The sequence below is a fragment of the Myotis brandtii genome, unplaced genomic scaffold, assembly GCF_000412655.1.
Source record: "Myotis brandtii unplaced genomic scaffold, ASM41265v1 scaffold4, whole genome shotgun sequence".
Taxonomy (NCBI): Eukaryota; Metazoa; Chordata; class Mammalia; order Chiroptera; family Vespertilionidae; genus Myotis; species Myotis brandtii.
The window spans coordinates 3,001,430-3,016,023 of NW_005365371.1; the positions used below are offsets into that span (position 1 = coordinate 3,001,430).

At 40.2% G+C, this 14,594-nt stretch overlaps 2 protein-coding genes across 14 annotated transcripts in view; one reads left to right on the forward strand and one right to left on the reverse strand.

The window, feature by feature from the left end:
• Positions 1 to 3,490, reverse strand: part of RPL35A (ribosomal protein L35a) — a 4,560-nt gene extending 1,070 nt beyond the window's left edge. The window contains exons 1-4 of one of the 4 annotated variants that reach the window (XM_005873133.2): positions 3,408 to 3,490; positions 2,653 to 2,697; positions 2,276 to 2,428; positions 1,083 to 1,227 (exon numbers count right to left, since the gene is read on the reverse strand). In XM_005873133.2, the coding sequence (XP_005873195.1) occupies positions 1,083 to 1,227; positions 2,276 to 2,428; positions 2,653 to 2,663 (309 nt within the window). In that variant the 5' untranslated portion in view covers positions 2,664 to 2,697; positions 3,408 to 3,490. Of the gene's footprint in view, positions 1 to 1,025; positions 1,228 to 2,275; positions 2,429 to 2,652; positions 2,698 to 2,783; positions 2,891 to 3,375 lie in introns of those variants that run through there. The other 3 variants (XM_014545267.1, XM_014545268.1, XM_014545269.1) reach the window with 3 other exon arrangements.
• A 113-nt stretch (positions 3,491 to 3,603) lies between these two features.
• The window catches only part of IQCG (IQ motif containing G), a 40,460-nt gene continuing 29,469 nt past the window's right edge, over positions 3,604 to 14,594 (forward strand). For 3 of the 10 annotated variants that reach the window (XM_005873139.2, XM_005873140.2, XM_014545266.1), the window contains exon 1: positions 8,661 to 8,787. In XM_005873139.2, the coding sequence (XP_005873201.1) occupies positions 8,762 to 8,787 (26 nt within the window). In that variant the 5' untranslated portion in view covers positions 8,661 to 8,761. The other 7 variants (XM_014545262.1, XM_005873135.2, XM_014545263.1 and 4 more) reach the window with 7 other exon arrangements.

Sequence of the window (14,594 nt, forward strand, 5' to 3'; positions counted from 1 at the left end):
CCACTCTGTCTAAAAAGTAAATATTTTGTGGGCCCAGCTGGCATGGCTGTGGTTGAGCATCGACCTTTGAACCAGTCAGGGTGCATGCCCAGGTTTCCTGCTTGATTCCCAGTGTGGGGCCTGCAGGAGGCAGCCCATCAATGATTCTCATCATTGATGTTTCTATCTCTCTTTCCCTCTCTGAAATCAATGAAAATAAATTTTTTAAAAATCTGGTGAGGATTAACAAAAACATCAGTTTTCTTCCACAAAATAAAACTAACACCTAATCTAATAAAACTGTCATGATGAAAAGATGGGAAAATATTAAGAATTATGCCAGTAAATGGTATGTTCATTTTTTATTTATTTTTTAAAAATATATTTTATTGATTTTTTACAGAGAGGAAGGGAGAGGGATAGAGAGTTAGAAACATCAATGAGAGAGAAACATCGACCAGCTGCCTCCTGCACACCTCCTACTGGGGATGTGCCCACAACCAAGGTACATGCCCTTGACTGGAATTGAACCTGGGACCCTTCAGTCCGCAGGCCGACGCTCTATTCACTGAGCCAAACCAGTTAGAGCGGTATGTTGATTTTTAACTTCCTAGCCACTTCGTTAATGTCCAATACATGTCTTTGCCAGAAATTTGTTCATTTATTTTATTTTACTGATTTTTTTTAGAGGTAAGGGAGGGGACACAGAGACAGAAACATCTATCTACTGCCTTCTGCACATGCCCCAACCAGGCATAGAACCCCAAACCTGGGAATTGAACCTACTACCTTTTGGTGCCCGAATGATGCTCCAACCAAGCCACACTAGCCAGGGCAGAAAATTATTCATTTACATATTATTTCCCTCCACAAAGCTTAAGCAAAATCTGAAATCTAGGCACAATTCACTTGAAAATTGTGCCTTCACTTTCCTTCTAATGTCAAGAATTTTATGTTCCATAATACATTTACACAGGAGCCACTAATTCTGTAGCATAATTTTACTAGTAACATTTTATAATCACAAAAGTTCTTAGAGACCAAAGTCCAACACCTTGAGCTTAGTTTGACTCAACAAGTATTTTGCTTATAATTGTACTTACTACACGGATTCTGTGTCCAATAGCTTTAGCAGGAAGGTTGCTTCGGAATTTAGCACGAACCATTCCACTGTTTCCATGAGCACGAGTTACCTTTCCCCAGATTACTCTGGTTTTGTTTGGTTTGCCACCAGGAGTCACCGTGTTGCTGATTTTAACAGGGAATACAAAAAAACCGTGAGAAGCCAGGCAATTAGTACGTACTATAATGTGGTACAAATTCTAAGTGACATATAGACCAGTGGTTAACCCTAGCTAACCACTTAGGTCATTACATAAAAGCCTGCGGCATCATTCACTTAACAATACCTTTGTAACATACCTACTATACGCCAGACACAATGCAATTGTTTGGAATTTTGTAAAATACAGCAGTTTACAAAACAAATTCCTTTCAGAGGATAACAAAGTATACAGCCTTTATTTACATGTAACTAAAATATAGAATGTAAGATGGTTAAGAGCTTTTGAAATATTGAGAAAGAAAGGAGGAAAGGGGATCAAGTAGTTTGAGGTACTTGTGTGCATCAAATTTTAAAACCAGGAAAGTCTCACTAAGAAGGTAACGAAGACTGAGGAGGTGTGTCTTTTGCTTGTGACAAGGCAGAAGAGACCAAGAGGTGAATCCTAGCTAGATTAAGAGTAGAAACAGAGTCTTGAAAGCATAGATTTTAATGACCTTGGCTTTTACTATGACCTGGGAGCTTGAACAATGTACAGATGTGACCTGACATAATTCAAAGGATCACTCTTGATTGTAGGAGAAAAGGACGACAGAGATGAAAGCATGTACTCAGAGATTTTAATTGGTCTGGAATGGGCTTAAGAACCCAGGATAGAGAATTGATGCTCTGGAGACATACATCTTTAAGTATGTGTATGAAATATAATTTCAAGGAAATCAACCAAATGAATTAAGATACAGGAAAAGCACTCTATAAAATCTTAATATCATAATATAAAGAGCTGGCTTCTTCCGTGAAATAATTAACAGCTGTGGTTAACTGCAGGAGATACTTAAATACAACACTACCCTCAAAAGTAACATCCTTCTATATCTATAACCTATAACCTCTCATGAAGGTCCTAAACGTCCCAAAGTAGAAGCCACAACAGTACCAACGTACTCCTGTTTGAAGAGGGAAATGGAACAAATTTCAAACAACTCAATACGCATAACCATGCTATAAACTTACTTCTTTGCTTTGTACACGTAAGCACATCTCTTGCCTAGATAGAATTCTGTTTCATCTCGAGCATAAACACCTTCAATTTTAAGAAGCGCCGTGTGCTCCCTCTGGTTCCGGAGACCCCGCTTATAGCCAGCAAAAATGGCCTTGGACCACAGCCTAGGACACACAGAATATGTATCAGTCACAAACTGCTGCAAGATCTCGTTTAAATTCAACAAACCACCAGTCTGATTTGACTTGTAATGACCCCATCCACAGCAAACATCTAATTCCCCCCCCCCCACCCGCGCCCGCACTAGTTTCCAGTTCGCCTTTAGTTAGGTCCATGCCTAATGAACAAAAAACAACAAGAACAAAGCGATTATATTAAAAACGCATACCTTCCAGACATATTGGTCCTTATAGAAGTCCCGTTCCCAGCAGGCCTTAAAACAAAAAAGAAGCAGTTTAAATTCGTGCCACGCACGTTCCCCACCTAGTCCCTGCTTTTCTTAAAGTTTAAGACTTAAACCTGTCGGCATGTCCCGTTCGGAGCACGGGGAGACGTCATTGTGCTGCTTAGCAAGCACATGAAGCGCCGTCTGGCAAGACGCTCCAACGTCGGAGAATGCCTGGTAACTAAGTAAACTCCAAAATGAAAGTTGCAAGACGGTACACCTGCAACCCCTAGAAAACTCCTAAAGGGAATCCTAAGAAAACTCATGTCACGATCACTAGAAAGATCAACAAGTCAGAGAAGCACGGAGAAAACAAGACTCTTAAGCAATGAATGGGAAAGGAACACTGAGGCTAGAGATTACAGACAAAGCCAGGTTTGCAGGGGGACCCAACGGAAAGAACCCCGCCAAAAGCTGCCGCTGTCTCAAAAAGGTGAATGCAGACGATAAAGTGCATCTGTCTCATAAGGTACGGGCCCAGGAAGCAACTCTGACTACGGGAGCACCCGTCTCCCGAGCGTCAGGGGACCAGCACCATCGGCCCCACATCTCCTCCATCCCGTCCTCCCTGTTGCTGGGACCCATCAAAATAAACGCCTGGCAGAGCCCCCGTGCCCCAGCAGTGCCTCTCCGAGAGATGTGGTGGAACCCACTCCAGTTATTTACCCCTAAACTTCAGCCGCAGCGCTTCCACTCACCTCCACAGGGTCCAAGATGGCGGAAAAAGGAAGGCAAGGCCCCGCCGCGTGGCCTTCTGGGAGAAACACCTCTCCGCCCCGCCCTCAGTTTAGGCATCTTCCGCAACCGCCCAAAGAAAACACAGATCGGGGAAATCCTTTTCTGACTAAAACCAGCCACATTCAAAAGCACTCTCACAGTTGTGTCCCTAAGTAATTTCAGCTTTGTAAGCTGCAACGTGTATGATATTGGAGCAGAGGCAGGCAGAGCGGTAGCCAGCTAAAGGAGGAGAAACAACGGTCCCAGAAAGCCCCGCGTTGCCATAGAAACATCGTCGTTGGGTTCCTGCGTCATCGCGTGCGGTAGGTGGAAAAAGCGAGGCCGGCTAAGAAAGTGAGGCGGGCCGGAGGACGTCACCCCCGCTTCGGGCACCTCAGGTTTGATTCGCCAACGTGGGGGTGTCTTTCGCTCTTACCACACGGGAGTAGGGCGAGCGGGGCCTCGGAGCCCAGCCTGAAAGAGAGAGGCCGGTCGCACGAAGGGGGAGCTCTTCTCTGTGCCTTCCCCTCTCCCCTTCCTCCTTCCTCCTGTACTCCTTTCTCTCTTCCCAGAAATGACTTAAGCTCTCACCTCATCCTTTATTTTGTCCCCGAGGGTAAGGAGAAAACAAGGCTTTTTTTTTTTTTTTGTCGTAAAAAAGCGTTATTCCTTTTTAGGGAGAACTCACTCAGCTGCCATGCAAACTGGGCGCCCAGTAGTAGGTCTTGAGTAATTACTTGTAGAGACAAGCTTGATATAGATTAATGGACGTCGGAGATTTTCATTTCCTGATTATCGCACAATTGTTTGGGTTACCCTACGGATCCATTCATTTATCCAACCGTGTATTGAACGACTCCCCTGTACCAAGCTTGGTTTTTGGCTCAGAGGACATTGCAGTAAACAAAACAACAGAGATCTGCCCACGTAGAGTTGACTTTCTAGTCGGGGGAGCAAAATATATTCCGAGTACATTTTAAATGTAACGCTGACCAGGTTTGCTAATGGATAAGGAATGAGAGAGAAAGAGTAAAGGATGACTCCAGAGTTTTATGTGATAGATGTATATCAGTCCTATTTCAAGTCAGATGCTTATAAATATACATCAGGATAGAGTTTATGTGCCTTTATCGCCCACTCCCCCCATCTGATTTTCTGTATCCGAGAAATATACTAGAAACTCACTGTGAGAGAATGTGCTAACAATTCCAGCATTAAATGTATTAGAAAAGTACTCCTCGGAGGAATAACGCATTGTGAGTTTGATTCCTTTGTTCGTTCATTCTACAAATATTTATTGAACATGGTGCCTGAAACTTGGGATGCAATAGTGAGCATCAATGTCATGGTTCCTGATCTCATGGAACTTAACAGTCTAGTGGGGGAAACTGACATAAACATTGCAAAGTGTGAAGAGAGTGTTGCAGGAAAATAAAAGTGTAGTCAAATCGGTGCTTGCACGGAGGAATCCTGCTCCAGGTGGATGGAGGAGTAAGGGAAGGTGTCACTTGCAGAAGTGTCACTCAAGGCATTTTCAGACTGCAGGTGGTCACCCATTAGATCATCATTATAATCCTTTTTTAAGGCCCATGCAATAGAATGAAAAATAGAATGTATCACAAATGCTACAGGTAAATTATTTTATGAAACTTTTTCAGTTATGTGCATGGATGTGTATTTACATATATACTGTATATAAAATGTGTGTGTGTCATTGTAGGTCATTGTGTCAGTGTTGTCCTGGAAGGAGAAGATTGGCAGAGTTGAAGAGCATTTACTAAGGAGTCTGCGTACAAAGGTGTCGGCAAGAGTGAAACTGCAAGGGATAATGCATGCTCCAGGCACATGGGGAAGAAGTTACCTGAGCCCCCAAGAGAGAGCAATATGGAGAGGGTTGCCTGACAGGAGCCATGGCCTTTGATAGAGAAACAGCGACTAATGGTGGTCCGGAAGAGAGGAAGCTGGGGGAATAAACACCGGACCTTACAATCCTACTCTTTGGATCTCTTTTGAAATTTCCCACTGATGCATGAGGCAATCCATGTGGATTAGAATCCCAGGGCACAGGAAGTGATGGAGATTACATTTAGAGGGGCAAAAGACAGATACATAGCAAAATGGCACTAATTTAAATTGCTGCCTGATGGGACTTTACAAGATGAGAGCCACGAGAGCAAAAAGAAAGACAGCGCCAGATAGATAAGGGAAAGAACAGATCATGAAGGCCTTATAGGCAAAGTTAAGAATTTTATTTTTTGTCCTAAGGCAAAGGGAAACCATGGATGGGACATGATCAGAATTTTTTTTATTGTCTTTATTATTAAAAGTATTGCCTATGTCCCCTTTTTTTCTCTTTTGACCTCTTCTAGCCTGAGCCCTCCTCCCTTGCCCCAGGCCTTCACCACACTATTGTCTGTGCCCATGGGTTATGCATATAAGTTCTTTGCTTCATCTCTTCCCACCCACCCTTGTCTTCCCTTATGATCAGATTTTCAATTTTAAAAGATCACTTTTTCATTTTAAAAAGATCACTTCCAGCCCAAAACCGGCAGCCAATCAATGATTCACTCTCATTATTGATGTTTCTATTTCTCTCTCTGTCTCCCTCCCTCTCCAAAATCAACAAAATATATATTGAATATATATAAAAAGATCATTTTCAGTCTGACTGGTGTGGCTGACATCATTGGGCATTGACCCAGAAACCAAAAGGGACTCAGGAACCAAGAGGTCACTGGTTTGATCCCTGGTTAGGGCACATGCTCAGGTTGTGGGCCCAATCTCCAGTAGGGGGCGTGCAGGAAGCCGCTGATTGATGATGTTCCTCTCATCGATGCTTATTTCTCTATCCCTCTCTTCCTCTCGCTCTAGTAATCAAAAATAAAATAAAAAAGATCACTTCCAATTTGGAGGCAATTAGGGTAGTTCAAGCAAGAAACAACATGATCTAGCATGGTGTTAGAGAATATGGAAATATTAGGTAAAATCCACAGGACTTGGTGTGGTTTAGATTGGAGGATGCTGATGTCAAGATGAAGGAGGAAGCAAGAATGACTCCTAGGTTTCTAGCACTGAGGAATGAGAAGCTAGAACAGAACAAAAGTAGTGGAAACTATATAAGCATAGCTCTATCTTACCTATGTGAAACACATGGACCTAAGCCCCAAGTTGAAAAAATGTAAAAATAACACGACAAAAGAACAAAATCTTATTAACGCCATGCTGCTTCCTCAAGACTGCCCTTGCACCAGAAAATGTGGCTAGTTTGGAGTATAGTTGTTTTAAAATTTACATAAACATTCTGATTCATATGTTGGAATTTTTGCATGTGAGAATTTCATTGTGTGAGACATTTGTACCACCCTTATTAGGATCACTTTTTTTGTGAACAAAACCACACTGGAAACATACCATTCACTATTCATTCAGGATAGAGCAAAATTCTCTATAGAAAATTTAAAGCTCTTTTAAGCAGAAAGGACTCTAGTTTACCGAGGAGGGTTAACATCTTGGTAGCTGTGATTTTTTAAGTGTAGTCTCGAGTGTACTTTAAGTCCAGATGGAATCAACTCTGCTATCTGACAGATCAGGGAAAAGATTAATCTAATTAAATATTTTAGTAATCAAAGTAACAGAAAAGTAAATCTATTTTATAGAGGTTACCAATTAAAAAATCAGAATATAATACAAAGTATGAAAACCATGTTGGATATTAATTTACCTTAAGAACAGACTCAAAGATTGCATTTACCTACTGATAATTAAGCTGGTTAGTAGACCTGCACCTCATGATGGTTCTTCCATCTCTAAAACTTAAAACTTCTAACAGTAAAAAGATGGGATAAGCTACAGCTTTTGTAATTCTTTAATTTTCTCAGAATGGAAGAGCATAGAAATAACTTAAATGTCATTCAATACTCAAACTAATCTCAATGTTTTCTTCCCATTTTAGCTGACTTCATTTTTGTGAGATTATACATGTACCTTGGAAGTTAACAAAGCTAACTTAAGAAGAATGGAAGCGTATGTTCAAAATTTCAATTTATTTTGTGTGTATTTATTTAAATTGCCCCTTACATTAAATTTCTGTGAATTACTTATCTATTGTTATGTAACAAATGACTCCAAAACTTACCTACTTAAAATATAAACATTATTTCACACAGTTTTTGTGGGTCAAGAATTTGGGAGCAGCTTAGCTGGATGGTTCTGGGTTGGGGTCCCTCAAAAGGTTGAAGTTAGCCAATCCTGCAATCATCTTAAGACTTGACTGAGGCTGGAGGATCCTCTTCCAAGATGTCTCATTTATAGAGCTGGCATGTTGATGCTGGCTGTTGGCAGGAGGCCTTCGTTTCTCACCCTCATGAACTTATCCACAGAGCTGCTTAAGAGTCTCCATGACAAGGCAGCTGGTTTCCCACAGTGTGAGAGAGACAACAGCATATGGGAGAAGCTGCAATGTCTTTTATTTTATTGATTTTAGAGAGAGAAAAACATTGATTTGTTTTTTCACTTATTTATGCATTCATTGGTTGATTTTTGTATGTGCCCTAACCAGGGATCAAACCTGCAAGCTTGATGTATCGGGAGGATGCTCTAACCAACTGAGCTACCGGGCCAGGGCCTGCACCTAGCCTTTTATAACCTAGCCTTGGACTCCACAATATTCTTTTAGTTACATAGGTTAGTTAGTCCTATTCAATGTGGGGGAGATTACAAAAGGGCATGAAGGTGAGAATCATATGGGCCAACTTGGAAATTGTCTACCACATTCTGTTTTTCACTAATCATGAGGCACTTTTGGTTAGTAGCATCTAAAGATGTTGCTAGAAAAAAAGTCAATTCAAATTGGTTAAGCATAGCCAAATTGCATGGATCACATAACTTCGTTAAACAGTAAGTTGCTTGCTTATGGTTGGTTAAAATGTCACTGAGGTATTTAGCAGAATCACATGCAAAACTCCTACTTTTGTTCATCTTGGTTATATTATATGACAATATAGACTTCATAGGAGCCAGTCTACATGCTACCTGTGCTTTTGAGTTTAACTTTAAAACCTTTGGTGGCTGACTTACTTTTTTCTTTATTTTTTCTGTGGAAGCCAACTGGAAGCCTCAGATCTTTCTTCAAAACCTTGGCAACCTGAGGTGATGGTGTCAGTGACAGGCGAACCACCTAGTGTTGTAGTAGAAGAAACAGCTCAAGAAGCAGACATAGAAGTCATCCCAGAAATCATAGAGGCACTCTCCATTCTAGATGTACTGAGGATCTCTGCTGTTCTGGAAGATACCACAGACCAGCTCTCTATTCTGAACTATATCATGCCAGTTCAGTATGAAAGAAGACAAAGTAGCAGCATGGTATATTTCATTGAATCTATTTTTTCTTTTTATTTCTCCATTTACAGTATCTATGTCATTAAATTTAACATGGGAAATAGCATCTTTATCTCAGATAAGGGCTATAATAATCACCTGAAATATGGACTCTCAGTTGGAGTGAAATAGCCATATCTCAAGGTACATTACCAGCCAGAATATCCTTTTCTTCCAGTATGCTGGCATTATTCAAAAGGCCTGTAGTTAAATAGGTATAAGTACAGTATGTGCACTGAGATCAGACAAATTACTGAGTTGTCCCATTTATACTTCTCAGCTGCTAAAAGCTAACTGAACACTAGGTGGAGGAAATTCAACTGCTGGACCCTCTAAACATTGCTTTAATCTTTTAAAATGACTGTGTTGTCATTTCAGAATATATTGTGATCTGCCCTTCTGAATATCCGCCACATTATTGTGTCAGTCATTACATTTTCAGTGATGCTGTGGGCTACTCAAAGCACGTATTTAGTTATAAAAAAATTCAACATGGTAGTGTACAAAAGATTTATAAGTTATTAAACTCTTGTTAATTTTAATAACTTAGGTTGTACATATACAATAAAAATTTTAAATACAAATACATATTTATTGGTAGCTGGCGATTGGTGGAGAAAGCGGCAGCTGTCCCAGTGGAGGCAACGATGGGGCGGTCCCCGGCAGTCGGGACCAGCTGGAACGTGTCACCCCCTGGCGCTGTGGTGATCGCTCACCTTCCCCACGTGTTGACCTGCACTGCTGTGGCCAGCGGGGAGCCATGGCCGTGCTCGTCATGCTTCTGTCCTTGGTGGCGGGTGTTTTGGGGAACGAGTTTAGTGTATTAAGATCACCAGAGTATGTTGTTTTCCGCAGTGGAAATTGGTCTATACCAGGAGAGCGAATCCCAGACGTGGCTGCATTAGCCATGGGCTTCTCTGTGGAAGAAGAACTTTCTTGGCCTGGACTTGCTGTGGGTAACCTATTCCATCGTCCTCAGGCGACTGTTATGGTGATAGTGAAGGGAGTGGACAAACTCGCTCTACCCCCAGGCAGTGTCATTTCCTACCCTTTGGAGAATGCAGTTCCTTTTAGTCTTGACAGTGTTGCAAATTCCATTCATTCCTTATTTTCTCAAGAAAGTCCTGTAGTTTTGCAGTTGGCTCCCAGTGAGGAAAGAGTGTATATGGTGGGGAAGGCCAACTCAATTTTTGAAGATCTTTCAGTAACGTTAGGACAGCTCCGCAATCGCCTGTTTCAAGAAAACTCTGTTCTTAATTCACTTCCCCTCAATTCTCTGAGTAGTAACAGTGAAGTTGATCTGCTCTTTCTTTCTGAACTGCAAGTTCTGTGTGATATTTCAAGTTTGCTGTCTCGACATAAGCATCTAGCCAAGGATCATTCTCCTGATTTATATTCACTGGAGCTGGCAGGTTTGGATGAAATTGGGAAACATTACGGAGAAGATTCTGAGCAATTCAGAGATGCTTCCAAGGTCCTTGTTGATGCTCTGCAAAAGTTTGCAGATGGCATGTATAGTCTTTATGATGGGAATGCAGTGGTAGAGCTAGTGACTGTCAGATCATACGACACATCACTTGTGAGGAAGACAAGGACTATCCTTGAGACAAAACAAGAGAAGAACCCATCAAGTCCCTATAACCTTGCATACAAGTATAATTTTGAGTATGCGGTGGTTTTCAACATGGTACTTTGGGTAACGATCTCCTTGGCCTTGGCTGTGATTATCACCTCTTACAATATTTGGAACATGGATCCTGGATATGATAGCATCATTTATAGGATGACAAACCAGAAGATTCGAGTGGATTGAACTTCCTTTATGCCAGAGATACAAAAGGGGTTTGGAAATTGGCTGTTTTGTGAAAATAGTGTAATTTAGAGTAGATAGTATACTTTAAATTTGTTTTAAAAAGCAAATTTTGTTCTCTATTTTGTGTGTGCCTGTGAAGTTGTTTTATAGTAAAGTATATTGACATGAATTGATTTGTGTGATTTCATAATATGCTCAAATATTATTATAATTGCATTCCATTTAGTATTTGAATATAATGCACTGAAATAAATGTAAAACATTTAGAATAGTTTGTGTAATTTATGTTGAGAAAAAGCACTTGAGTTTATTAGAGAAACTTTTTTTCCCTCAATATATTTCTTTATTGATTTCAGAGAGGAAGGGAGAGGGAGAGAGAGATAGAAACATCAATGATAAGAGAGAATCATTGATTGGCTGCCTCCTGCACGCCCCCTAATGGGGATCAAGCCTGCAACCCGGGCATGTGCCTTTGGCCGGAATCGAACCTTGGGGCCCTTCAGTCCGCAGGCCGTCGCTCTGTCCACTGAGCAAAACCGGCTAGGGCTTATTAGAGAAACTTTTAAATGCTCAACTTCCTTACACAGGATAGGTGAAAATTATATTTGGGTTGTTATATACTATGAACAGTGGCTTATTTTGATGTTAATATCTCTGAAGCAAGAGAAAAGATTTTAAACTTTAGAGCAGCCCTAAACTATGAAAGTGCATGTGCAGTCACTTAGATTTGGAACTGCATCTGATTGACAGAGGATAGCTGTTTTTTAACTTATTCTGAAAGTTTGATGATCCACATTTGGTCTAATGTGGATATTAGAAATACTACAGTGGAGGACACATTTGTAATACCTTAACTAATAAAGAATTTTTAAAAAATAAATAATACTACAGTGATTTAAGAAGAAACTAGCTTTGTGGAGTTATAAATGCTTGTAATTATACACACAAAAACATATTGAGGGAACATTTTGGGCCATGAATATAAAAATCTTTTAGTTTGCTGGCCAGTGTGGCTCTGTTGTTTTCAGATTTGATTTCTGGTCAGGGCACATACCCAGGTTGCAGGTTCAAATCCCTGTTGGGGTGTGTGCAAGAGGCAACCAGTCAATGTTTCTTTCTTGAATTGATGTTCCTCTCTATCTCCCTCTCCCTCTCTCTTCAAAATCAATAAGAAAGCATATCCTCAGTTGAGTATTAAAAAAACGTTAAAAAAATTTTTTCAGTAACTATGATTTATATCATTATAGAATATTAAGTGTAAATAGGTGCTCCCTACTTTCCATGTGGAAGTGGACCAATGTCTATAAAGAGCGACAAAGATAATAATGATTCCAAACAAAAAATAACCCACATACATCTTTATTAAGTTTAGCAAAATTAACATTATATAATCTGTATAGAATATATTCTTTGTATTCTTTTTTGGTACACAATATATTCTTATTTCTGACAAATGAAAATTGCTTTAAGCCCTTGCCATGTAGCTCAGTTGGTTAGCACATCATCCCAACACACCAAGGTTGCGGGTTTCAACCTGGGTCAGGGCACATACAAAGAGCAACCAATGAATGCATCAATAAGTGGAACAACAAATCAATGTTTCTCTCTTTCTCTCTCTCAAATAAATAAATACAAAAAGAAGAAAATTGCTACATAAATGAGAAGGTAAATTGCTTTCTATGTCTAACTGAACAAGAAGTCCATATTTATTGTGACTAGATAAAATTCCCTTTAATTGCTCCTTATAATTTAAAAATTATTATATATATAATCTGGGTTTGTAAAGCTTTTTTTTAAAGTTTAAAACTTTTCATATAAACATAATCCATGGACACAGACAATAATAGAGTGGTGAAGCCCTGGGGTGGGGGTGGGGAGGGCGGCTAGATGGGGTTAGTGTGGGGGAGAAGGGGGACATATGTAATAGTTTCAACAATAAAGACTTAAAAGATAAAATGAAATAAAGTTTAAAAGTTTAGTTCTACCTAGTTTGGCTCAGTGGATAGAGTGTTGGCCTGTGGACTGAAGGGTCCCGGGTTCGATTCAGGTCAAGGGCACATGCCTGGGTTACGGGCTCCATCCATCCTCAGTAGGGGACGTGCAGGAGGCAGCCAACCAATGATTCTCATCAATGATGTTTCTGTCTCTCCCTTCCTCTCTGAAGTTAATAAAAAAAATATTTTTTTAAAAAGTTCACACAAAATTTTAATAGAACACTGAATTTGGAGTCAGGAGACCTTTGCAGTTTAGTTGTGTGCTATGAGCAATTCATTTCACTTTCTTGGTCTTAGTTTTCTCATTTGTAAATTGTGATGGAGTTTTAAGTAAATGATCTATATGGTCCTTTCCAATGCTAAAATTCTATGAGTTTTGGGGTAATTTTAAAATGACCTTAATAGAGCCCTAACCGGTTTGGCTCAATGGATAGAGTGTAGGCCTGCGGACTCAAGGGTCCCAGGTTCGATTCCGGTGAAGGGCACATACCCAGTGGGGAATGTGCAGGAGGCAGTTGATCGATGTTTCTCTCTCATCGATGTTTCTAACTCTCTATCCCTCTCTGTAAGAAATCAAAATATATATTTTTAAAAAATAACCTTAATAGATATTAATAGGTATTTTATAACAAATTAATTTCCTTATCAATTTATGAATGGCAAAGAGATTAGAAACCCAAGAACTAAGCCTTTCAATGCATGTTCTGGTTCATGAATTAAGATAGTTAAAAATAGTACAGAGGAGAGTAGTGTTTCCTTCCTACTTACTTTCTCCTTCAGTAAGAAATAGCCCTGGCCAGTGTTCTCAGTGGTTAGAGCTGCAGCCCATGCACCTAAGGGTCTTGAGTTCTATTCCCCATCAAGGGCACATACCTGGGTTGCAGGTTCAATTTCCAGCCCTGGTCAGGGTGAATGTGGGAGAGAACCAATGGATGTATCTCTCTTTCTCTCTCCTTTTCTTCCCTAACCCCTCCCTTCTTTCCACTCTTAAAAAATAAATGAAGCCCTGACAGGTTTGGCTCAGTGGATAGAGCATCGGCCTGCGGACTGAAGGGTCCCAGGTTTGATTCCAGTCAAGGGCATGTGCCTTGGTTGTGGGCATATCCCCAGTGGTGGGTGTGCAGGAGGCAGCTGATTGATGTTTCTCTCTCATTGATGTTTCTAACTCTCTATCTCTCTCCCTTCCTCTCTGTAGAAAAATCAATAAAATATATTTTTAAAAAAATAAATGGAAAAAATATCCTCAGGTGAGTAAAAAAGATATTCAGTTAACAAGATGAAGTTTTATACGTAACAATGATACTGTCAGGCATAAAAAAAAGGTAATTTGCCATCATAGAAATTCAAGAAAGAATGAAAAACCCAAATTTATAAATAGCCTTCAGCAGTAGTCACCACTTCAGTAAATAAAAGAACACAACTTTTGAGCTGTTTTATTCTGGCTAATGATCTTCACTTACAAAATTTTCTGACTTAACAGAGGTTCTGCTTATGATTTTTTAAAAAATATATATTTCAGTGATTTTTTTTACAGAGAGAAAGGGAGAGGGATAGAGAGTTAGAAACATCGATGAGAGAGAAGCATCAATCAGCTGCTTCCTGCACACTCCCTACTAGGGATGTGCCTACAACCAAGGTACATGCCCTTGACTGGAATCGAACCTGGGACCCTTCAGTCCCCAGACCAATGCTCTATCCAGTGAGCCAAACCAGCTAGGGCTCTGCTTATGATTTTATAGAAGTATAAATAATAAAGGTTTGCTCGGCTGGTGTGACTCAGTGATTGAGCATTGACCTATGAACCAAGAGGTCACGGTTTGATTCCTGGTCAGGGCACATGCCTGGGTTGTGGGCTCAGTCCCCACTGTGGGGCATGCAGGAGGCAGCTTATCAATGATTCTCTATAATCATTGATGTTTCTCTCTCTCTCCCTCCTTCCTCTCTGAAATCAATAAAAAATATATTTTAAAAAATAAAAATTAAGA